General features: G+C 43.4%; 1 protein-coding gene across 6 annotated transcripts in view; it reads left to right on the top strand.

The window, feature by feature from the left end:
- Positions 1-24,735, top strand: part of usp54b (ubiquitin specific peptidase 54b) — a 99,918-nt gene that overhangs the window by 58,278 nt on the left and 16,905 nt on the right. For all 6 annotated transcript variants that reach the window (XR_013488364.1, XR_013488365.1, XM_078163281.1 and 3 more), the window contains 8 exons: positions 8,960-9,109; positions 9,740-9,932; positions 10,155-10,337; positions 10,660-10,879; positions 12,707-13,093; positions 13,375-13,502; positions 13,602-13,763; positions 21,914-22,061. Coding sequence is in view for 4 of the 6 variants with exons in the window: in XM_078163281.1 (XP_078019407.1) it covers positions 8,960-9,109; positions 9,740-9,932; positions 10,155-10,337; positions 10,660-10,879; positions 12,707-13,093; positions 13,375-13,502; positions 13,602-13,763; positions 21,914-22,061 (1,571 nt within the window). In the remaining 2 variants the exon portion in view is untranslated. The remainder of the gene's footprint in view (positions 1-8,959; positions 9,110-9,739; positions 9,933-10,154; positions 10,338-10,659; positions 10,880-12,706; positions 13,094-13,374; positions 13,503-13,601; positions 13,764-21,913; positions 22,062-24,735) is intronic.

The following is a 24,735-nucleotide window of genomic DNA, read 5'->3' as shown; positions in this document are numbered from 1 at the left end:
CTTTGAAGTCATGTGGTTCACCACTTCAGTCCAGGATGGACTGCGGGGAACTTTTGTACAAACATTCATGTTTTCCAGAGAGTGAGTCGTGCTGACTCTGATGTTCCCCTGACTTTTCATCTAGCTCCACCGTCAGGCCAATTAAAAATGGTTCATGACCAAATACCAAGCAGCAACTTGAGGTGACAACGCAAAAGTGCCAAACACTGCCGTTGCTCCCGAGGCTATTTGAGGTTGGCTCCACAAGCAAATCAATCCCCACTGACGCTCCACAACACATTTGTTTTGGCAGCATTTGGCCAGTGGCCCTACATGTCAAACCATGACGCTCAAGGTTCCCCTCCAGCGTCAGTTTTTGACACTCAGGTCGATGTGTCAGTTTATAGTGGTTACATGCATTGTGTCTTTTCAAAATAAACTCCTCAACTTTACATTTTAACAGGCAGAAATTTAGTTTCCACTTGCTAAATGCAGACAGGCGTCACGGTGGTTGCATGTTCTCCCCATGTCAGTGTGGGTTTTCTCCTGGTACTCCAGCTTCCTCCCACAGTCCAAACACATGCAGGTTAACTGGTGACTCTAAATTGTCTGTAGGTGTGAATGTGAGGGTGAATGGTTGTCTGTTTCTATGTGTCAGCCCTGTGATAGTCTGGCCACCTGTCCAGGGTGTACCCCCAACCCCTAACCCCTAACCCCTAACCCTAACCCAGTGTCAGCTGGGATAGGCTCCTGGACCCACCTTAGTCAAAGTTAGAAGCAGTTCAGCCGGCACTAGAAGGTGTGGACCAATCACTGCAGACTGCTAATAGTTGGAGAGAATTGTCCCTTGCTAGCCGGAGACATCCTGCACAAAGCTGCCATTTTGAAAGAGCCAGACCACCAACAACAGGGGCCGACGTTATTTTGTTCACTTCAGAGTGTGGATACCAGACCTGAGCCCCACGGGACCTACTGGAACCTGATGGGTCAGGCCAAGTTCGGATAACAAATCAGAAATTTTGCTCGGGTTCGGCCCACTTGACATGCTGTTGTGTTATGCTATAGCCTATTTAAGTGCTGGAATTTGTTATTTACGTGACAAAGCCTGAACGCAACACAGGCCGATAGTTACATTTCAGGCAGGTGGCGATATTCAGACTGACCTAATGAAAATGGAGGAGGCTAGACATTGTTATTATTATGTGTGAGTGTAGTGTGTGAGTGAGATTGCCTAAAAGGTTAAATGCGGCCCAAGCTGCGTTCTAGTTCACTTGTCCAAGACTTTAGAAAATGCGTAGGCTATGCTGTACAGTTGATGAAGTGCAGAGGTTCCTCGGTTTGGTTGCCGTTGAAAGGATTCAGTGAGTATCGCGTTGAGAATAATATCAAGACAGTTTCATGTGGCGTCACCATGGCGATCAGCTAAGAATCCGGCTTACACTGAAAGGATACTCTCCACAGTGTGAAATGAAAAAGGAGAAAAAGGATCTGCTGCCAAAAGTTGAGTCAAGTCAAGCTGAACTATGCAGCAGAAATGCAACTTAAGTCATGTTTGTATTAATAACAGTTGCGTTTATGACAGCATTGGCAAAGCGTTAGCCCAATAATCAGACTGAATTCCCTTTTTTTTTTCACTACATTGCATGCAGCCAGCTTGACACCATGTTAATGAAAAATGAATCCCACTGACGTCACATTCAGTTGACTCCGACCAGTCCACCAGTTGACCCTTTCTTGAAATGTTAAGAAATCCTTTAACCTCTTGAACCAGATCGCTTTGCGTATTTCAATCCCTTCATTTCCTGGCTTATGGCTTACTCTTACTCATTACTTGTTTTCCACATGGGAAGTGAAGTACTGTAGGCCACATGATGATTTTGGCGTTTAAGTGCTTGAAGTCATCATGACACTGTTGATCAGTGACTGATGCTGCCTTGTTTCTTTTTCAAGAGTGATTAATGTTTTTGTGGTTTCTGTATGTCATGAAAGAGTAGACAAAAAGTGGGCTCCTATCCCACAGTCTCATTGTCTTTACTGTACATGGACTGATCATGCCGTCATGTGTAGTCACCTCCCCCAAAGGTCTGAACCAGGAAGAACCCTGGAACCTTTCACCTATAGAGAGCCAAAGTCATGACATCATGTCCAGGCTAGCTCCTAGGTTCTGTAACACAATGCAAACAAAGTGTGTTCCTGAGGTTTACTTGCCATATTCCAAGGACCCTGACACACGAAGCCAACAGTCGGCCAATGTCAACGTCAGGCTGTTGGTGAGCATCTGTTGCCCTAGTTTCTGTGGTGCGTCCCGCATTGTCGACCCTTGTCAGTTTTTTTCGGCTGATTCAGCATTTTGAATTTGGGTTGGAGATGGTGGAGCCCGTCAGTGACTGGCAGTTTAACTCAGTGCACCAGAAGAGAAACGGAAGTAAGGAAAGCAAATATACTGCTAAAGTCAAGAGGGCGTGATTTGAACGTTATATTAGGTAAGATTATTTTTTAAGCCATGGAGCTCTGATTTCGTCATTGTTTGCTAAGGCACGGTAAATGTCCTTTGTTTGTCCAACATTGAGTTGGTTTGTTAATTTGCTAACTGGCTAATGAGCATCTTGAATCTGTAGGTTTCCTGTTGAAATCCTGTTGGTCATCTGGTTTCCCTTTTTTAATAATGAATATAGACTACCACAGCCTGCTGGTATTTAGAGTTATGTTCCCTCACACAGGCGCAGAACGTGGGTGCTGGTTAGCTGTTGGCTGTAGTCTTCGTGGCGTGTTGAAGTGCAGCTTTTTGGCTGAAACACAGGCTGCATGAGGCAGCGCAACAGTTGGCCTTCGTCATCACTAGTTCTTTGATGTTTGTTTGATTTAAGACAAATGACATACGCCCCGTTTCCACCAAACACTTTCGGTATGGTACCTTTGGAACCAAAAGTAACCCTGAGCAGAGTGACCGTCCTCTACTGACCAATCAACAGACTGCGGTGTTCACAGCTCCACCTTTTAGTACCAGATCTGTGTGCTAGGTACCCCAACAGAGGGGGGACCAAAAATGGGGATGGTACAGAATGGTTTGATTGGTACCATCCACAACTTTTCACAGTGGAAACAGAAAAAAGCGTACTGAACTGATCTGTACCGTACTGTTCGGTGGAAACGGGGCTTTACATCACTGTAACTTTGTACCCTGATCCCTAATACTCATCAAACCTCTCTTCTAAAGTCCTGTTTTTCTTTTTTATATTTGTAATCTCTGCTGTCTTGAAACGTTTACAGCATTTGCTCCTCTTTCGTTGAGCCATGACATTAAAGGCTTCTAAAAAAAACCCACCAAAATATTAAGTAAAAAATATCAGAAATTTCCCAACACCAGAGGTACAAATACCCAGAGGCATGTTCAAACACACGCTGACGCTCCAGCAGTCAGACAAGGACACACATACATTCTCACAGACACACATGTGTGAATGCACATGTGCAACACACAGACACACACTTAATGACAAACACAAATACTGAGTACAGACATGTGCATGCTGTAGAGCTCCAACCAATCCTGTTCTATCTCACTCTGAAAAACAACAGCTCATACCACACGACACCCTCGACCACCTGACTTCCATTATTCTCATATAGCTGCTGCTTTCACACCTCACACAAGTGTTCGACCCCTGATACTCCGTGTCATGACTGAATAATGCTGATGCATTTTAATGCCCCTGTAACATCTCCAGCCGCATTCTGAAGCGATATCTATGAATAATGGATCAGTGAATATGACTGTGTTACAGTGAGTCAAGTTCTTCCCTCTGTCTTCTGTCTTCTGTCTCCGCCTGCTGCTGTTTCCCTCGTTTTCATCCTGTTGTTAAAAGATGAAGCTAGTTGTCAGAGACAAATCGAAGGCGCAATCCATCGCATTCTCTGCTTCTGTTTAGTTGTACAGATCAGAGAAAGTGAATCCATCTGCCTCCTGTATCCCTCGTCGTCCTCCACTGCTTTCACTTTCTCACTTTGTCTGTCTTCTGCATATGCCCTGTCTCTCTTTTGCTTCCCTCTTACTCTTTAATGTTAATTCTCTCTTAGATTAGATTATTGTAGTGCTGAAACGATTAGCGTATAGCCTCTGTCCCACTGGTGAGAAAAAACACTTGTCTTTAGTGGGAAAAAAGGGTTGTCAATGGTTTTAATCAGCCTGCAAATATTTATCACCAGTTACGCCTGTCGGTCTGTAAGTTAATTTTTGCTATTCTTCCATTACCGCACTGCATACCAGTACATTCTGGTGGCCACTCATTTGGCTGTTACCAGTAATAACATTGTCCCAACCCAGTAGCTTTGCTGTGGAAACACAGTGGCCACCCAACATTGTCCCCCCAGTTTCAGAGGCACAAACCTCCTTTAGCATGGTTAATTATAGCCCCTTCTACACTGCCAGATTTTTGGCGAATGTTGGGCTGTTTTGCCGGCAAGCTGCAAGCGTTTAGACACACAGAGCCGGATTGGCGAGTTGATCCGAGGTGCCCAATTTTCCGCCTTGTAGGGTAGTCATATTGGTGGAACCTTTTTGGTTTAAAAACAACGAGACGCCCCTCCGCCACGGGAGGGGCTATTGATGACTTGTGGGAGGAGCTGTTGATGACGCCGTATGTGCGACCCACTGGCGGTGGATAAACAGGAAACAGCTGATAGCAGGAATGAGCAGCTAGTAGCAAGAGAGAAACACAAACCTGACAGACACTGTAAAGATGAGCAACTGGGGAGACAAGGAATTGCACACCCTCCTTGTTCTTGCAAACAAAGAGGCCATTAACTGTCAGATGACGGGGACGGTGAAGGACGGGCTGACTTACGAGAGAATCGCCGAAGGACTGACCAGCCGTGGCTTCCCTCGGAGTACGTCACTGTTTACGTCACACGCTGAGCTACACATTTTGTTACTTGCTCAAGCCCCCCATTGCCCCGAAAAAGGCGCATTCTGTATTACAAAAGTAGTAGGGTTGGGAACGATTAACCGATACGACCGGATATCCGGTTTGACAAGCGAGAGATATGGCTACGTCGGTAGCAGCCTCCTCAATCGATACGAATCAGCCATGAATCCTTAGATGAATCGATTGTAGAGTCATGGATTGGGTATCGCGAGACTAGCAATCGGTTGACTGACTGTAACAGTTTGCATCTCTAAAACAACGCGAGAGCCGGCGGCATGCTCGGTAGCAGGCATTACTGACAACGATAATGGATGTAAACATCAGCGCCAGCTTGACCGGTGGAGATGAGGAACAGAAGCTAATGCTGGTTGGATAAACCAGGGAGCAGCCAAGCCACAGCAGAAACTAAAGGCGAATCCTGCCGGTTGTGGGTTGAACGCGGGGTCACAGACACAGACAGAAATACGTATTCCTGTCAAATACGGCGGGGCATGATAACGGCTTGCCGGCGACCGACAAGCCCGACTCCAGGTCCAAGAAGTCTTTGTCGGTGTCATGACTGCCCAGAAATACCAGGCGAGCCCTGGCAGCACACAGGTATGTGACGTGTCAGAGGAGAAACGAGCAGTTCACATTTCCACAAACCTCACCGCACTTTAGGGACTGTTCTTTACTTGTCAGGGGAGGAGGGTGGCTGGTTGATTTTTATTTTATTTATTTATTTTATTTTGATCCCAACTATGTTAATCACTTATTGATGCTGTTTTTGACGTATGAATAAGTCAATAAGTAATTTATTCCATTGAAATATCATTGATGTATTATAGAAAAGTGATTTATCTTTTTATAAATGACAAACACAGAGTGTAGCAAACACAGAAATAGTCTGACATGCTGTCAGTGATAAGCTGCTAGTCATCACAGTCCATGATATCAACTATTAACAGGAGATGTCAGATTCTGCCCCTACATTGCATGTTATCATTTTATTCTGCTTTATGTTTATATTGTACAACGTTATAATAAACTTTATTCCAGACTCAAGTCCATATAAGATACATACAAAAACACAGACAATACCATAAAAACAACACAACAAGCAGGTTTAAAACACTTAAATTTTACTTAAAGTTCACTTCACTTAAATTTTAAAACTTCTTCTCATTTTTATGTTGATCCCATCCAACAAAATGATTTTCATTCAGCAAGTCTTTTTTTGGTCCATGTCTAAAAATAAATACATTTGACATGTGATTTTGTTGTTGTTTGTCTTTTTATTTTATTTTTGCCATACGGCAACAATGCTTGGGGATGTGGTCTTTTACAAATTTGAAAATACTGTAAGAATGTCACTTTTATAGAATTGGCTTCTTTATTTTATAATATATGATTAATGTCTACATCAACAAATGTTAACCATAGAATCGTATCGAATCGTATTGAATCGTATCGTTCCTACACTGTATTGAATCGTATCGAATCGTTCTGTATTAAAAATATATCGTTTTTGAATCGTATTGTAACCCGTGTATCTAGATACATATCGAATCGTCTATCACAGAGAGATTCCCAACCCTAAAAAGTAGGCAGGCGGCATTTTGCCACACTCCCTGATTTTGTTTTTATACTGCCAATGCTGAAAAAAGACTGATTGGACTTTCCTGCAAATTTGCACAATTCCTGTTTAAAAAGGGCTAGTGTTAAAACTGTTAGCTCTGTTAGCACAATTAGGTGCTAACTGATAGCAGTATCAGCACAGTCAGTGGTGCTAATAGTTAACAGTGCTAAAGGGGTTTTGCCACTCAAAATGAACTTCTAAACTTTTAAAATGTTATCGGACCAAATGGATTAAATCCTGATAGTGGAATGAGTCATTTCACAGGGGTTTTGATGTCCAAAAAATGTATTCACTGATTTACAGTGTCTCTTTCACCATGTAAGTCAATGGGAAAAAGTCTTTTTGGGCTGTAGTGATCACGTGACGTTGTAATTACACTGTTTGGCCACCACGAAAATTGGCTTCAAAGTCCAGCACACTTCCTGAGGGCGGTCAAGGCTAATTTTAGCTAACCAGTGGAGATCAGAGGGTCGGCAGTGGGCATTATGTTTCACACATTAACTTGGCTAACTGGCTGTCTGTCAGCAAAGTCAACAGAAAATTAAAGGCAAGGCCTTTGCACTGCAAAACATTAAAATTTTCAACTTTGCTACAATTCACTAAGTTGGTGTAGCACTGGAGTAAAATTTCACCATTTCACCAGCAGCCAATTAGAACAAATTTGAAAAACAGCAAATACAACATGTAATACAAAATTCCAGAATAAAACAACAACTATTCAAACATAGTGGCCTCTGAAGAAAAACAAGCACATGTCTCTGTCACCACATTCTTCATGATGCTCTTAAATTCACCGATAGATAAAAGTTTAGATCTTTTTGAAGATTGCTCCATGTCCAAGGTGCAGGGTAGGAAAATGCAGATTTCCCCAGATGTGTTAAAATCCAGGGTTCATTAAAAAGCAACCACCTGGAGGAGTGTAGCTGGTAACTACCAGAGCTGACACACAGAGGGGAGCAGAGGTTGGCCGGACGTTTGACCAGTATTGCTTTAAGGATAAAAATATACTAGTGCTGTTGTCTGTGAGTGGTCAATTACGTCCAACCCACCAAATCATAAAGAATGCAGTGATGAGTAAGTGACTTTGCATTTGTAATAAAATGTAAAGATGCACTGGAGTGATTTGCAGCTGAGTGTGAAGCGGTCGGGATGAGAGTCAGAACCTCCAAATCTGAGGCTGTGGTCCTCTGTTGGAAACCGGTGGAACGTTCCCTCCAGGTTGGGAGAGTGTTACTGCCTCAAGAGAGGAAGTTCAAGTATCTTGTTCATGAGTGAGGGTAGAATAGAGCATTATATGGATCGGCGGTTTAATGCGGCTTCTGCAGTGATGCAGGCACTGCGCTGGTCCGTTGTGGTGAAGAGGGAGCTGAGCTGGAAGGCGAAGCTTTCGATTTACTGGTCCATCTACGTCCCAACCCTCACCTGTGGTCATGAGCTCTGGGTAGTGACCGAAAGAATGAGATTATGGATACAAGCAGTTGAAATGAGTTTCCTCTGAAGGGTGGCTAAGCTCAGCCTTAGAGATAGGATGAGGAGCTCGGAGTAGAGCTGCTGCTCTTTCGAAAGCAGTCAGTTGAGGTGGTTCGGGCATCTGATCAGGATGCCTCCTAGGCGCCTCCCGTTGGAGATGTTTCAGGCACGTCCCACTGGTAGGAGGCCCCGGGGCAGACCCAGAACACGCTGGAGGGATTACATATCTCATCTGGCCTGGGAACACCTTGGGGTCCCCCAGGAGGAGCTGGAAAGTGTTGCTGGGGAGAGGGACGTCTGGGGTGCTTTGCCGGGCCTGCTGCCCCCACGACCAGGCTATCAGTAAAGGCTACGTAAAACGGAGGAGGTTGCATGCATATGTCAATATGTCACCGTCATCACAGATAATCTTAGCAATGAAAGTAAAACAACAAAAGCCAATCTTCACTTTAAGCTTCCTAAGTAGAGCAGCAATATGTACATTGAATGAAAAGCTTCTCATCTATCCGTATACCCAAGAAATTGTATGAGGACACTCTTTCAATGGATTTACCATCAGAGGTGAAGATGCTATACTTAACAGCAGCAGAACACATGAGATTACCATGAGATAGGGTTATATAGGAAGTTATGTTCTTCAGCCAACAGTCTAAGTCCTCTTTATTGCATTGATCTGTCTCTAATATGTGCTAATAGCTGTGTCAGTGTGGGTCATCTCTGCATGAAAAGCTGCAGTGTACATGTATCACTGTAGAGTGTGTGCAGAGAGGGAAGTGAGGAGTGTGAAGGATTACTGCATACAGCATATATATACTAGGTGAGCAAAAATGTGCTTGTATTCACATTAACTCCCCTATCTCTACCCCCCCCCCCCTCCTGCTGCACACCTCTCCCTCTCTTCCCTGCATCCCTCCCTCCCTCCCTGTCTCCTCCCCCTCCCTCCCTCCCTCTCCCTCTCTCTCTGTAGTTGTTCTACCGTGTGACAGAGGAGAGGGCTCGCCAGGCGGAGCTCTACTTGGTGGGCATGGTGTGCTACTACGGCAAGCACTACTCCACCTTCTTCTTCCAGACCAAGATACGCAAGTGGATGTACTTCGACGACGCCCACGTCAAAGAGGTGAGACACAGTTTTGGGAAGTCTGCATGCTGCAGCGCGGGTGAGGGCGCACTGTACAGTATCTGCTGCATCTCCAGTTGTGCCTGTGAGAGCAGCAGTGACAAGAAGTGTGTGTTAGTTGAAGTGCTGCATGGTCAGTGGGGGCGGCTTGAGATTGATTATGTGTTTCAGGGTTCAATCCCTGTCTTTGGTTTAATCTTAGTGCAGGTTGAAGTGCGGGAACTGGTCTTATGTTGTAATACTTTATGATTCAAGCATGATTTATTCTCCACAGGGCTGGAAAATATATACAGTTTGTGGTGACTGAATCGAAGGGAAGCTGGATTTGTCAAAGTGTGATATAAAGTGAATGTACACGTCCTTGACACTTCTGTCAGTCACAGTGCACGCTGTCGGTCATATTAGATTATTGAGCTAATGGAAAAGTGTGATAATATGATATTGATAAGGACACACAGCAGCACAGTGTGTGTTTGACCTTCTAGATTTGGTGGAATATGCGTAATGTTATATCTTAATACAGATAGATTTACTTTCTCTTTGTGTGTGGGGGGGTTATATGTATGATTATGTGTGTCTTTGTGTGTGTGTGTGTGTGTGTGTGTGTGTGTTGCCCCGCTGCACCTCCAGATCGGCCCTAAGTGGAAGGACGTGGTGTCTCGCTGTATCAAAGGCCACTATCAGCCCCTGCTGCTGCTCTACGCTGACCCCCGTGGGACGCCGGTGATACTGCAGGAGAGCCCCAACCCCTGTACCAGCTCCAACCCGCAGCTGGAGCTCCAGCACTGCAGCAGCAAGGCTGGTTACGACAGTGAAGACTCCGGTACAGCAAAGATGACACACTCTGCTACAGATCAGATCACTTTGTGTGTATCATGGTGGGGGGTGAGGGTAGAGCTTTATAGCTCTGACCTTCAACCCTATAATCCAACTTCTGCTTGTGTACACTGCAGAGCCTCAACTTATCTTCCCGCTTTCAACCATAAACATATGGAGATGCAGGATTAACTGAAAGGTCATGTTTCCTTCTCTTGTTCTCCCTCAGGTCGGGAGCCGTCCATATCCAGCGATACTCGCACCGACTCTTCAACAGACAGCTCGAGTCACCGTGCCTCTCGCAGCCGATCTCTCCACCAGTCCACGGGCAGCCACCTCTCCAGCGAATCCCAGACCACAGTGGTCTGTAATTACGACATCGGCACACCGCCACACGGTGCTGACGCCAGAGGTAAAACTGAGTCCAGGGGAAAACCAAGTTATCTGCACTCACAAAGTGCAGCTGCACCTTCAGTTGAAACACCTTGACAGCTTCTGCAAATACACAAGTGACTGCAGTGTTTTCAGGGAGTAAGAGAAAAGTACCAAACTGCAGCACTTGTTGTAGGTACAAGTAAGTTTCAGTGCTAATGAAGTGCAGTGCAGACTCTTCAGGTTATGCGCCTCGTTACCGCTTACTCTCATGTTTACTTGTGCTGCTGCCTACATAATTGCCCCCTGTGGGAAAAATAAAAAGTGTTATTGGATTTACTTTTTCTGTCTTTCTTTCTCAGAGTCAGCAGTGGAGGGGCCTCCCCGCCCTCCCTCTCCTCCCCTGCAGGAGTACAAGGAGACGGCCGTCTTCCTCCTCTCCTCCCGCCGGCCACTCACCTCCTCCTCCTCTTCCTCTCGTCCCCTGTCCTCCTCCTCTTCGTCGGGAGTCGGGGGCTGCGAGAGCGGAGCCGGGGGGCCCCACTGGGAGGATGAAAGCACCAGCAGTGAGAGCAAGTCCAGGTACTACACTACTGATGCTCACTTTAAACGCCCGGCCGTTGAATTCACATTAAAACCATTTAAAGTTTTATTTTAAATGTTTTCACATCATTGTCTGACTATTTGAATATGCAAAAATCATAAGTGGCAAAAGATTCAAATCCTCTACTTAAAGGTACGATAACAGTGTTGCCAGTCAAAGCCATATTTGCGTTTTTTCCGCGCTGTGTCTGAGGTTTTTGTAGATTCCTCTTCAGTGGTGGGAGGGTTACTTTTAAAAATGTAATCACCATACACTGGTACTTTTTAATCAGAAAACACACATTGTATATTGTGACATTCACAGGAAATGACATCCAATATCGCCAACAGCAAGTAGGTTGTTATTAGTGATGGAAACTTGTGCTGTTAAATGAAGAGGTATCATATAGATAACTCCTCATTTCAACTTTACAAATCAGGTGACCATTGGAACATTACGATGACAGCTGATGTTCGCTCGTGTCACATTCAATTAAGACTTAGTTTTACAGGAAATAAAACAAAAACAAATAAAGTAATCTCTCACGTAATCTATTTTTAAAGACAGTAATATTCAGAATAACACAAATTTAAATAGTGACTGTAACGTAATTTTTTTTGTATTCTAAATACGTGATTTATTTACTTGTATTTCGTTACTCCGCAACCCTGTTTCTCTTGGACGTGTGTCCAAGAGAAACACTGTCTGGTAACTACTTTATAATAAAGTCCCGACCTCACCTGTGCGTTGAACATAAACCGGTGATTTCCACTGGTAGCACTTTGTTTACAGTACTCTGTTCTTCTTTCCAAGAGCAATTGGGAAATAAAACGTGGAGCACACCACCTGTTATAACTCAAACAGGATTATGGGATCATACCTCTGCCATCTCTGACAGCCATCTCAAAGCATTGAAATTAGCTTGCCTCGCTCCGTTAAAATATTTTTGACTTTAACACGGCCCGAGCTAGCTTAAGGTCAACATCTGCTCCTTCTAAAGATGACTTATGATGACTTTTTAAGAGATACTAACACATTCGGCAAACATTTAACATAATTCAGTATTAACTCTAGCTCCACGTAAAGTGAATAAATGTGATGTTTCCCAGCTAATCCTCCGCTGGTCTGCGTAATTTCTTTAAATTCTGATTTATTAAAAACTGTTCTGAGCGAAACATGGAGCTGAATTTGGCCACAGACTTCACTAATAGTCATATAAAGTAGTACCAAAAGAAATAACTTTTGGCGTTCATTTTTTTATATGATATAAAGGAAGTACGGTAAATCAGTAACACATTCTCAGCCCTAATGACTAAATACATATTTCAAGGTTTATTGCTGAGTTTATTTTCTAACGTAGGTTGAGAATGAAGTAAGATGTCTCGTGAAAACACCTGTGGTTTTATTTCTCATATCAATGGTACCTTTGGCAACAGGAACAATCCCTTTTTGTTCTGGTTACATGTTCAACACACAGTTACTTGAGACAAAAATGTAGCTTGGACTGGTTGTTAGTCGTTACAGACACGGACAGCGCAACAGGCACCAGAGCTCCGCAAAGACATTTTAGAAAATAAATAAATCCGTATTTGCTAAACTGAAGGTAAATTACTTTCAAAAAGAACTGTTGGCGGTTAGCCCCCAAGAGTAGCCACTGGGACTAACCACAGACGGTCTATGGGACTAACTAGCTTACTGCTGCTTCTGCTATCTCATGTAATCATTTCCTCAGGAATGAGTTGGATATGAGAAGTGTCCTAAGATCATTTTGTCACAGTTGAAGTCACGTAACATTTTGTGTAACATCTCCCTCCCGTGCGTCGTAGTTCTTCTGGAAGCCGCTACAGGCCAACCTGGAGGCCCAGGAGAGAGGCCCTGAACATCGACAGCATCTTCACCCGACCGAGAGGCTCCTCTCTGGGCTACAACACCCTGCCTGGTCCCTCTCTTCCTCCGGAGCCCCAGGACTCCTTCCCCTTGGTGGGACCCGCTCCACCCACACAGCCAGGGCTGCAAGAGGTGGAGGGAAGGGAAGTTGGGGAGTCAGAGGTGGGGTTTGGGCTGGTCGGGCAGCCCAGGTCTCTGGGCAGTGGGCGGACGATGGGTCCCCCTGCCCCTCCACCTCTGAGAGGGGTGGAGCACCAGCCGCGTCTGATCCAGAGGATGGAGAGTGGCTACGAGAGCAGTGAGAGGAACAGCAGCAGCCCCGACAGGTAGGAAACTCACAAATAACAATTACTGTCTCTTTCTTTCTGTCCGTCGTTTGTTGTCTTTTTCTCTCTTGGTTCCTGTGTCTTGTTTTATTTCACTTTATCAGCCTGAAATACGAGTGTGACATTAACAGCGACAAACTGCCCAACAATCCAGTTACAACACATCAGTCATCGGACATATTTGTCAGGAGACCTATGACGTGCACTCTTGACATTTCTCCCCCTTTTGTCTCTTTTTTTTGTGCTCTCTTTCTCTCTGTTTAATGTCTGTGTCTTCACAGGGAGGTGGGGCAACAGAAACGGGTGCTGATGTCAGGACCTTCATGGCGTTCGGTGCCCAAGTCAAAGAGCAGCGGTGCCATCCTGCAGGAGCTGCCCTCACCCAGCTGGGGAGGCGGCACCAACACAGGTGTGTACTTGCGCTTGTCTTCATCTACTGTACCTTGTAATCTGATGGATCATTTCATTTTTCTTTTATGTGTGTGTGTGTGTGTGTGTGTTTGTGTAGGCGGCTCAGGGCGCAGTGAGCTGGACGAGCTGCAGGAGGAGGTAGCGAGGAGAGCCCGCCAGCAGGAACAGCAGAAGCGGAGGGAGGCGGAGCGGGAGGCGGCCATGGGATTCAACCCCAAACCCAGCAAATTCATGGACCTGGACCAGCTCCAACACCAGGGTATGGGAAAGGAAAGATGGAGAAGGAGAAAGAGAAAAGTGATAGGGAGGGAGGGTGGAGGAGGAAGATGAGATGTATGGGAGGTTAAGGTTAAGGCGAGCAAAAGATGTCAGTTCACCCAACTTGCGGAAAACATTCTCTTACTTACTGGTATCTAAAGATGCAGATAAGTTTGGTTTTATTTGCCCAAGTTTTAAGCTGAGATGTATCTGAGCTTTCTGTGTCCACTAACATAAAATTTATGGGAATAAAGTTTCATTTTTGATTCTCACAGCACTTGATAGGAGCTATATCTTTGTGGAAATTAGTTCCGAAACAAACTGCATGAGATACCAGAATCAGCAAGTATATGTTTTTTGTACATTTGTGTGAACTGACCCTTTAATGCTTCTGTATGTAACTTTTACTTGTATTGTTTTTTATTGCCAATAGGTGAACAGACTGTAAAGTAACTTAAAAACTTAGACTTCCTCAGACTTTCTCGGTTACCAAGGATGTGGCGATATGTGCATTCCCAATGCCTTGCCTCTCTTTAGCTCCACTACAGCTCTAAAACAGTCGCTTACGTTAGCTAAGAAATGGAGTCTGCTAACGTCTACAAACGACTGCACCTACAAAAATACAGTCCAAACTGTGTTTCCGTTATGTATATTTTGCAGCGGCGGCCCAGCTGAGACAGACCATCTCTTATGTAACACTTCTCAAACCCTGCTAATGTCCGAGTTGCCCCATATCGTAATTTCACTGCCCCTTGGTGCTGGAAAGAAACGTTAACGTTAAAGAAAATGCTGACTTGTGAAATATATCGTGACTTTGTGGTTTATCTGTCTTATGTTAGCAAACTTCAGCTTGCTCGATTGATTGAACAATGGCAAAAAAGCGGAGAGGGCGTTGGGCGCCTTGCCGCTCTGAGTTGAATGTTTTTTCAACTCGAGGAGCTCAGAGCACCCCGGCAAAAAGGCCAGGCGCCTAGAGCTCCGAAACGCAAAGCAAATGGCTTAATTGTCATTGAAAACAATTACAAAAAGCCGCCTCCAGCTGCTAAAGTGCTTTCTGTGTGATCAGGGCCTAATGTGAACGAATTGCTAGCTAGCTAATGTAGCAAAATACTAACATCATTTAATTTATCCAGACTCCAGGGCTGATCAGGCTGGTAAATTGGCCATCTTGCTGTTTGCAAATTACTTTGACAGCTAACGTTATGAAGCAAACAACACCAAATTGATACAGAGTAGCTTAGTTACAGCTAGCTGGCTAACCTTATCATGCTTGCTTGCTAATGTTATTGCTAACAAAAATACTGTCGGAGTGTTGTTAGTTGGTTAGCTTGCCAAATTACTTTCCCACCTAACATGATACATGATATTAACTTATGTATAATAAAAATAGGAGTTGATTTAGCCAACAATAAAAGATATGGAACAAAACACTTTCTACTAGCCAAGAGCTAAGCTACTTAGTGTTTTTGGGGCCAGTGGTCCAAATGAAACATAGTGACAACACAGATTTATTTTCCAGACTTCTATCAACGTGATGACGGTCAGTCACGGTCAGTCTTGTGTTTGAGTACAAGCACTGGAGTGCGAGCGACAGGATGTTGACTGCGGTTCACTTATTGGCCTCAGGGAGATGGGTCACTAATGACAAGGATTTTCTTAAAGTTACATACAGAACCTTTAAGTAAAAAAGACAACTGCATTTAAAGCTGCAACAGGTCATCACTGACTTTATGGACAATTTCATTCGCAATTGTAACTTCGGAGTGGGTGATTTGTGGCATTTCAATTGGAGGAATGTGAGGCTGTTTTATAATTGGGTCTAATAAAGTTTATTCTTCTGTTAAAGTCTATCCTGGTGCAGCTTTAAGGTGACATTATCACCTGTTGTCTAGTTTAGCAGTCACAGTGACTTGTATGTTCTGTCTGACCTCCTCTTTGTCCTCATTCCCATCTGTTCGTCTGTCTCTCCATCTGTCTCCCTCCGTCTGTAGTTCTTTATTTGTCTGTTCATTAAGTGTGTATTACTTCAAGTCATACTGTATGTATTTGGGTTTTTGTGCGTCATCCACGGGTGTTTTATTCCAGAATAAGTGTGTGTGTGTGTGTGTGTGTGTGTGTGTCTGACGGTTCCAGTTGAGTTCAAAGAGCAAACCCTCATCTGATCAGTTTTTACCAACATGGAAACTCCTGCGGGACGTTCACTGACCAGCACTGAGTGGGAAACTTTCTCAGGGTGATACCCATTCAAAATCACAATCCCAGTCCAAGTTTAGAGCTATGTACATGTTGTGTATGTGTTTGAGATTGTCTGTCTCCCTGTGTAAATACATACATACATAAAAATAGTCATGTATGTACCTGTGTGTACGATGTATCTGTGTGTGTGTGGGTGAGAGATCGTCTTCCAGAGCTGTAGACATAGGACTCAAGTCATACTGAAAGCGGCTCTCCACCGATTTTACCTGTCAAAGTCAATTTACCAGTCACAGGGAATAATAAGACTGTAATGTCTTCTGTGGCTCTGGAGGAGCTTTGTCAAATCTGCTGTAATTACTCAATTTACATCAGATGAGTAATCTCATTTTGGGCTTGGGGACTACAAATTTATATTACAAACTCGGAGCCTTGAAAGGTTTAGGTGTATACCGGCAACTGAGGATCTAAATAACCTATAGAGGTGCTTTATGGGAAGAAAAGGATTCAGTTGTTTTTGGAGCTTGACTAATAAGAGGGACTAAAAGGGGACCGTTCACCCCAAAATCTAAACTACATATTTTTCCTCTCACCTGTAGTGCTATTTATCAGTCTAGATTGGTCTGGTGTGAGTTGCTAAATGAACTCTTGTATGTAATAGAACTACATGGCACTCAGCTTGTGGTGCTCAAAGTGCCAAAAAGTACATTTTAAGAACTCAACAGCAATGTCTCTTTACAGAAATCATGACCCGGTTACTCAAAATAATCCACAGACTAGGACCTATCTTCTATCAACATGTGCCAACACTGTGCAGAAAGAAACGAGCATCTACTCATGAACAAGAGGCTCATGCTTGTGACAGTGCGAGATGTAAACATCAATGGCGTCCTCCTTGGCTCAGCTGTAATATTAGCTAGCTCAGTGGTGCTTCACGAACTAGAAGTAGATGCATGTCTCCTTCTGCACAGTGATACGGTGGGCGGGTGTAGTTCGATAGAAAGAAAATAGTTCCTAGTACCGAACAGTTCTAAACTACAACCAACAACCATGTCACCATGCAGAAGGAAGCATGCATCAACTACTAGTTCACCTAGCACCACTGAGCTATCTAACGTAACAGCTGAGCTGAGCAGGACTGTCTTGTTTGATGACTCATCCTGCACATCCAGAGATTACCAAAGTTCATCCAATCAAATGAGACTTTGGGCGACTACTTAGGCAGCGGTCGCATAAAACCCCACTTCACAGTTTGTGGGTAATAGTAGCAAACGGAGCAATATGGAAAGAGATAGAAAGAGATGTGTGTTTGGATATCAGGGGGCAAAACCTTTGTTTTCAATTCCAGAACAATATGGCGAAAGTCTAATTCGTGCATCTCGCCGTCGTCCTCGTCCTGATAACGCCGAGGGGGATGAAAGTGGAGCCAACAGTCTGCTCGGCAGCAGACTTTGTTGTAGCTCTGTATCGCGCTAAAATCTAAGCCCGCCCACTTTTTAGCAGTCTAATCACATGCGAAGGATTTAATTTAAATCTCTCTTGTAACTCAACACTAGGGATGTTCCTGGTGACTACTTTCCCTGTCGACTAAACAAAAATTTTAATTAAGACTAGTCGACTAGTCTAAAAAAAGGAAAACACTCAGAAAACAGTCAAAGTCCTGGCATGGTGTATTCAGGCGCAACATATTCCATTGACTTCCTGAAGCCTTTTCCCTCAACAAAGTTAAGAGGAAGCATATCTTGCGAGGTCATTGTCGTGATGAGCTGCGTCATCTTCTCAGACCGGGCGGGATCACAGCGTCTCCTGAGTGTGGCTATCATCGCTAGCAGCAGCAGCCATTGTTCTGTGCAGGTTAACATCCAAATGCTTGAGTTGAATGTAATTGCGCGTTGCTCCAGTCAAGTGATTATATGCCAGTTTTTTCTGACACAGCCTACATGCTCCCTTGTTGTTTTTTTTAATTTTCTAGATCAAAGTACCGCCAAACTGCGCTGGTTTTGTGAGAGGACATCTATCCAATTTCCCACCGTGCTATTTTAAAACTCCAGTCTACTCGAGCATTGCTGCGGGGAGGGGGACTACTGTCTGACGGCTCTGTAGCCCCCACTAGTGGCGGGCAGCTGCATGACAGTTAAGCGGCCTTGTACATGAATAAAACACTAATTGGTTTAACCGACTAATATTTCTGGTGCTGACTAGCGAGGGGGCGGATGTTTAATCATTTAGACTACTAATTGCACGCATCCCTACTCAACACTGCTTAAATATTCTGTCTCACTGGGAAATACATCCCAATACAGAAGCTAAAGACACTCCAACTTACGTTTCACTGGGACTTGAGTGTTTACATCTTCAACTGTCACAAGCACAAGCCTCTTGTCCATGAGTAGATGCACGCTTCCTTCTAGGTGATGGCACAGTTGACTGGTGTAGTTTGATAGAAAGAAAATAGTTCTTCAAGTCTTCACATTTATCTTTGGTAACTGGGTTATTATTGTTAGAGTTTTTCAAATGTATTTTTTGAAGCTTTGAGCACCACAAACCAAGTGCCATCTAGTTCTGTTAGTTGGAGAGAAGGCAGACATCTCTATGGCCGATATCTCCAACACCCAGCAACTCACACCAAAACAATCTGGACTCATAAATAGCACTACAGGTAAGAGGAAAAATATGTGTTTTTGATTTTGAGGTCCACTGTCCCTTTAAAGTCACGATATTGTGGCCCTTTTTCTTTCTTACATGTGCACCAGTATGGCTCTGTGGATTGCTATGTTGGTGCACCAGTTTGGTCCAGATTGAAGTGTGTCAACAACCATAAGATGGATTGCCGTGAAATTTTGTCCAGACATTCATGATTCCAAGAGGACGAATCCAACTGACTTTGGTGATCTCATGACCTTTCCTCTAACACCACCATGAGGTCAAAAATTAAATTCGTCCAGAACTGTTGCATTTGTGATGATGGTACTCCCATCACCCTCGACTGTACTTTGCCACTATTTAGCAAATGTTAGCATGCTAACACACTAAACATAGATAGTGAGCATTATACCTGGTAAACACCAGCATTTTAGCATTTAGCTCTTTGCTGTGCTTAAGTACAGCCTGACAGAGCTGCCAGCATGGCTGTACACTCTTAGTCTTGTTTAATCTGTCTCTGGCAAGTCCCCTAACTTTATGGATTTGCAGTCCTAAATCAGTCAAGTCACAATTAGGACTTGAGACTTGACTTGGACTTGATTGCTGTGAGGGTTGACCTATCTTAGACTTAAAGGAAAAACATTTAAATTCTTACCAAGAAAGAGAAAAAAAAGACTTGATGAGATGAAACTTCAGTCGTACTCCAACACTCGTACTACAACCAAGACAGCTCTGACATGTTAGTGTGTGTGTGTGTGTGTGTGTGTGTGTGTGTGTGTGTTTTCATGCATATTTGGTCCTTGCATCCACAAACTATATTTTTCTGTGCCTGTGTTACTATTTTAAGAGGATATGTGTCTATGTGTGTAAGGGAGAGAGCCTTGTCTGAACTGCAGGTGTGCAGGTTTTCCCCTCCAGCTCAGCACTACCTAAATCTATATCAGGGATTATTATGTTGTGTCCTGTCTGTCCTACTGCGTGTGCTTTAGTGTGTTCAGCCTCATGTACCTGACACACACACACCTACAAACAGACACACACACAGAGTACACTCGACCTTGATGAAGTGAAAGGACGACTTGCGAATGAACAGATGGCATCACTATCAGTGCGATTACGTAACAGAATTTGGTTTCCCACGTCCGTATCGATGGTTTCAGGCGGACTCCAAACAATCTGCCTCAGTGTTTTAGAGGACGTTACAGCCAACGACAACAACAGAGCTGCTGTCAACCTTCCCTTATTCTGCCTCTATCAATCAAAAGTCCAAGCCAGGGTGGGTGATGGCTGCTCTTTTGTTGTCCTCCTCTGCATCTTTTTTTGTAACCAACTAACACCATTCACGGTGCGTTCACAAGGCTACGCACCATAGAAAGCTCTGTCCAAAAGAAGTTTAATCTTTTTCCCTGTCTGGTGTCTGTGGCTTCATGAACGTAGCCTCAACTTTGCTCCTCACTTATCTAATCTTGACTTTTTGACTCACTAACTACAGTCCAAGTTTACACATTGGTGCATTTACTGTAGAGTTGCAAAGTGGGAAGAGATGCTGGGTGTTGAAGTATTTTCCCCACTATAAAGACTTCCTTTTTTCTTATAATGATATCCTCAATGCTTGTCAACGTAAAACAAAGGAACCTACTTTGACATAATGTAACTTTTACTGAACAAGAACGTAGAGAAGAGTTTAAAAACTTGCGATATTCAGTTTCCTCATATTAGCAAACGTACATAAGCTAGCGGTCGTATCAGACTAAGTCAGGCTTTGGGTGCTAAACGCCTGAGTGTATTGAAGTCAACAAGGATGTCACTTTTAATTTGTAAGAGAATAAATATTTCAGAAGTTACATAATTTAGTTTCAGGGCCAGATCACGCCGAGACGCGTCACTACTAGGGCTGTGACGATGACTGCGTCACAGCAATACTGCGGTTTGTGACACTGCAGCGGTGATGAGGTCTTTTTGAGCCAATATAATGAATCCATTAAAAAATGCACACCTTTGGCTCTGATTGTTTAATGTTCCACCCACAACGCTATCTGATTGGTTATACTTAATGAGTAATAGCCTGTCAACGCTGCTGTGCCACCGACTGCAAAGACAGATACTCGAGCTGCTGGTCGGCAAACTCGAAACTGCGTGCCAAACATCGTAGAGTGGTGTGAATCCGCGCATTGCGCAAGAACTGTGAGAACTTTTTAACTTTTACACACGTCTGAAAACTGCTCGTAAAATGCAACATGCGATGCAGGGGAGAAGCGCAAGCCAATTGAATTATTTCAGTAATGATTTTTCCATCGGTTTACTTAGGTGAAATACTACGATACCCAGGAGCCCCAGCAGCTGTAGCTATGGAGAAGAAAGTGCAAATCAGAGCTACAGCAAATTTAAGAGATAAGAGATAAGATACACACATCATAGATTGGGTGCTTTCACATGGCTGGTTTGGTTTTTCGGTTCAATAGAACTCTAATTTGTTTGCCCTTTAAGTGCAGTTCATTCAACCTGCGTAGTTGTCCCTCCATTGTGACATTAGAAAGTGTCACATTTATCTTGCAAGTGTACTCTTCTTCAACGTTTGGTTTACTTCTGGATTTTTCCCACATGGAAATTCTGACCAATCAAGAGCAGCTTTCTCGCGCAAGGCATTTGATCTGGTCCGCTTGTAAATGCTGCCATGAGAACACAAACCAACTCTAGGCAATTATACAACTGTGTAACAAAATTAGTCCCTGATTCAGACCAAAGCATGATAACTCTAGGTCTGGAAGAATCTTAAATTAATCCAAAACTGACCCAGAATCTGCTCCTGAACTGAATTTAGCTGCACTAACTTGCAGCTAGCGCCACATGCAACTGAATTTTTAGCTCTGTGATAACGTGTTTCTTAGCAAAATGCTACTTGGGACTCGCAACCCAGTGGCTAATATTTTGTATGTATGATTTCATTAAAGTTCTCCAACTGTCAGTCACCTAAAAAAAAGAATACGCCCAAAATAAGTCCTCACACTTTGCAACTCTATACATGTATAGAATACACACACATTGACTTAGAGTAGAGGAGCGTAATGCATGCCGGCCCCCTCATAACCACTCCTTCTGCTCTGCTTCTATTTTCTCTGTCTCCTTTTGTCTCACCTGTTCTTTCATCCTCACATTTTGTCTCTGTCTTTATCTTTTTGCTCTCTTTCCTTCTGGTATTCTCTGTTGTTTTCCTTCCTCATCCGTTCCCTCGCTCTTTCTCTCTCTGCCACTCTGTCGTTTTATCTTTCTGTCTTTTCTCCTTTTTATCTCCTGCTCTGTTGTTAACATCCTCAGCTGTGCTCAGACCCCTGCATGAGGCTAACGCTCATAGCGGATTGGCTGTAGCTGCGTGCATGAGGAGCACTGGGGGCCCAATCAAACGCAGGCAGGAACAGGAAATGGAACGGGAGACAGGAAGCGCCCGCCCACAGGGGCCTCGCAGGTACCACCACTGTCCCCTCCTTATGTGTCCGCAGCGGTGCCTGTCTCAAAACCACCTCAGACCCCCCCCCCCCCCCCCCCCTTACTCCCTTCCTCCCTCCCTCACTTCGTGTGTGTCCTCAGCTCGAGCTCCACCTCAGGACTCCACTGTGTGTGTCCTCTGGGTGCTGGCTGTCTAAAAACACCTCAACACCCTCATGTGTGTGTCTTCAGCTCTGGCTGCCCCAAAATCCCAGAACCCCGTTTTTTTGTAACCCCAAGCACTGCACTTTCACACCCTGCTGTATGTGCGTATGTGTGTTCTCAAGCACACACACTTGACTGTGTACAGTAACTTCTTCTTATTCCTTTTGTGTTTGCGTGTTTGTTGCAGTGCAGTAAAAAAAAAACCCTGCTTTGCTGGGCTCTGTGTCGCCATCGAGGATAAAAAGAGGGAGACAGAGTTGCTCTCTGCTTCTCCGTGCTTCACTGCTTCCCTGCATTGTTGTTGTGCTGCTCTTTGTAGCTGTGTGCTGCCAAGGCTTCCCTCTGCTCTTTGTGTGCCGTCGATCTGTCCCTCTGTGCACCGTGAAGCTGCAGTCCGTCACTGTGTTTCTGTCCTGTGTGCTGCCGTGTGATTGTAGTTACAGATCCTTCGCTGCGGTTTGCTTTTTGTGTCTCTGCTCTTTGCTGCTGTGTTTGTGTATTACTGTAAGTCAGCCCGCCTCCCTCCTGATGTGTCGGTTTTGCTGTATGAGGAGGGGAAGGCGAAGTTTTTGTAAGAAGTGTTGTATTTAATATTTAAAAAGAGTGAGGCAGCTCATCTAGGATCTGAGATAAAGATTTAATCACATGTAATAGAGTTGAATAAGAATAAAAACTAAACTTGCAGGAAAGAAATGAGGTCCAGGCATCCCATGGATTTGAGTTAACTGAACATTTTTTGGTTTTAGACTGCTGGTGTGACAAAACAAGCAACTTAAAGAGGTCAGCTTTAAAGCTGGAATGATTAATTGATAAGTTCTCAACTATTAAGTTTAACACCAGCTCATTTGATAACCATGCAATCTGTACGACTAATTTTTCAAGTCAAATTTTCTGATTCTAGCTTCTTAAATGTAACTCTTTTCTTTTTTAAAGTCCTTAAGGACAGTGAACCGAATATATTTGGGTTTTGGACAAAATAAGACATTTGATGACATAATTTTGGCCTTTGGGAAACACTGGTTGACATTTTTCACAGGCATATTTCCCATGTTTATGACATTTTATAGACCAAATGATTTATAGATTAATCGAACAAATACTACCATAAGAAAACGCATAAACCCGAGTGGTATACGATATGAATAAAATAAAATAAAATAAATATGTAATTAACAAAGGTATTGATGCAATAAAATCACAGATAGACAGAAAAAATTCTATTTGAGGTGTCAGTGTCAGTTATCACTCAAGTATGTCACTGCTGGAAAGATGGTCTTTAAAAAACTAGGCTGTGTATGTAGTAAAAATATGCATATACTTTCGAAACTGGTGTCACATGACCAGATAAAACAGAGGAAAAGGACTGTGGCATTTGCTTTTGCTTAAGAGGTAGCAAACCTACAACTACCAGAATGCACTGCGCCACATCAGACCAATAAAACTGCTAGTAGGTGACGCAATGCAAGCTTGGCTGTTTTGAGACAGGAAACAATATGGCAGCCAGCTGGTACAATCTCGAATGACACTCAACAGTAAACTAAAATGTGTTTCTGGAAACATTTTAAGTGAGAAATAGGTAATGCAGTAAGAGAATCTTGGTTTAAATTTGATCAGTGCTGCCTAGTTTTACTGTTTGAACTCAGTTTTTCTAAACTTCCTTTTAATGATACAGGAAACAATATGGTGCCACTGTTTTCACAAATTCTTGTATTACAGCCAAACAGTGCATTAAAATATTTAAACATTAAAATTATCTGAAGATATTCTGAGTGAGAAATAGGCAACGCAGTAACAGAATCTTGGTTCAGATTTGATCAGTGCTGCCTACTTTTACCGTTTGAACACAGTTTGTCTAAACTTTTACAATACAGAAAACAATATGGCGCCGCTTTTTTCACAAGATTCTTGTTTAACAGCCAAACAGTGCATTAAAATATGATCTGAAGATATTTTGAGTGAGAAATAGGCAACGCAGTAACAGAACCTTGATTCAGATTTGATCAGTGCTGCCTAGTTTTACCGTTCAAACTCAGTTTTTCTAAACTTCCTTTTAATGATACAGGAAACAATATGGCGCCGCTTCTTTTTCACAAATTCTTGTATTACAGCCAAACAGTGCATTAAAATATGATCTGAAGATATTTTGAGTGAGAAATAGGCAAAGCAGTAACAGAATCTTGGTTCAGATTTGATCAGTGCTGCCTACTTTTACCGTTTGAACACAGTTTTTTTTAACTTTTACAATACAGAAAACAATATGGCGCCACTTTTTTTCACAAAATTCTTGTATTACAGCCAAACAGTGCATTAAAATATGATCTGAAGATATTTTGAGTGAGAAATAGGTAATGTAGTAACAGAATCTTGGTTCGGATTTGATCAGTGCTGCCTACTTTTACCATTCGAACTAAATTTTTCTAAACTTCCTTTGAACAATACAGGAAACAATATGGCGCTGCTTCTTTTTCACAAATTCTTGTATTACAGCC

The sequence above is a fragment of the Epinephelus lanceolatus genome, chromosome 21, assembly GCF_041903045.1.
Source record: "Epinephelus lanceolatus isolate andai-2023 chromosome 21, ASM4190304v1, whole genome shotgun sequence".
Lineage (NCBI taxonomy): Eukaryota > Metazoa > Chordata > Actinopteri > Perciformes > Serranidae > Epinephelus > Epinephelus lanceolatus.
Note: the sequence above shows the minus strand (reverse complement) of the source record. Positions and strands in the feature narration are given on the sequence as shown.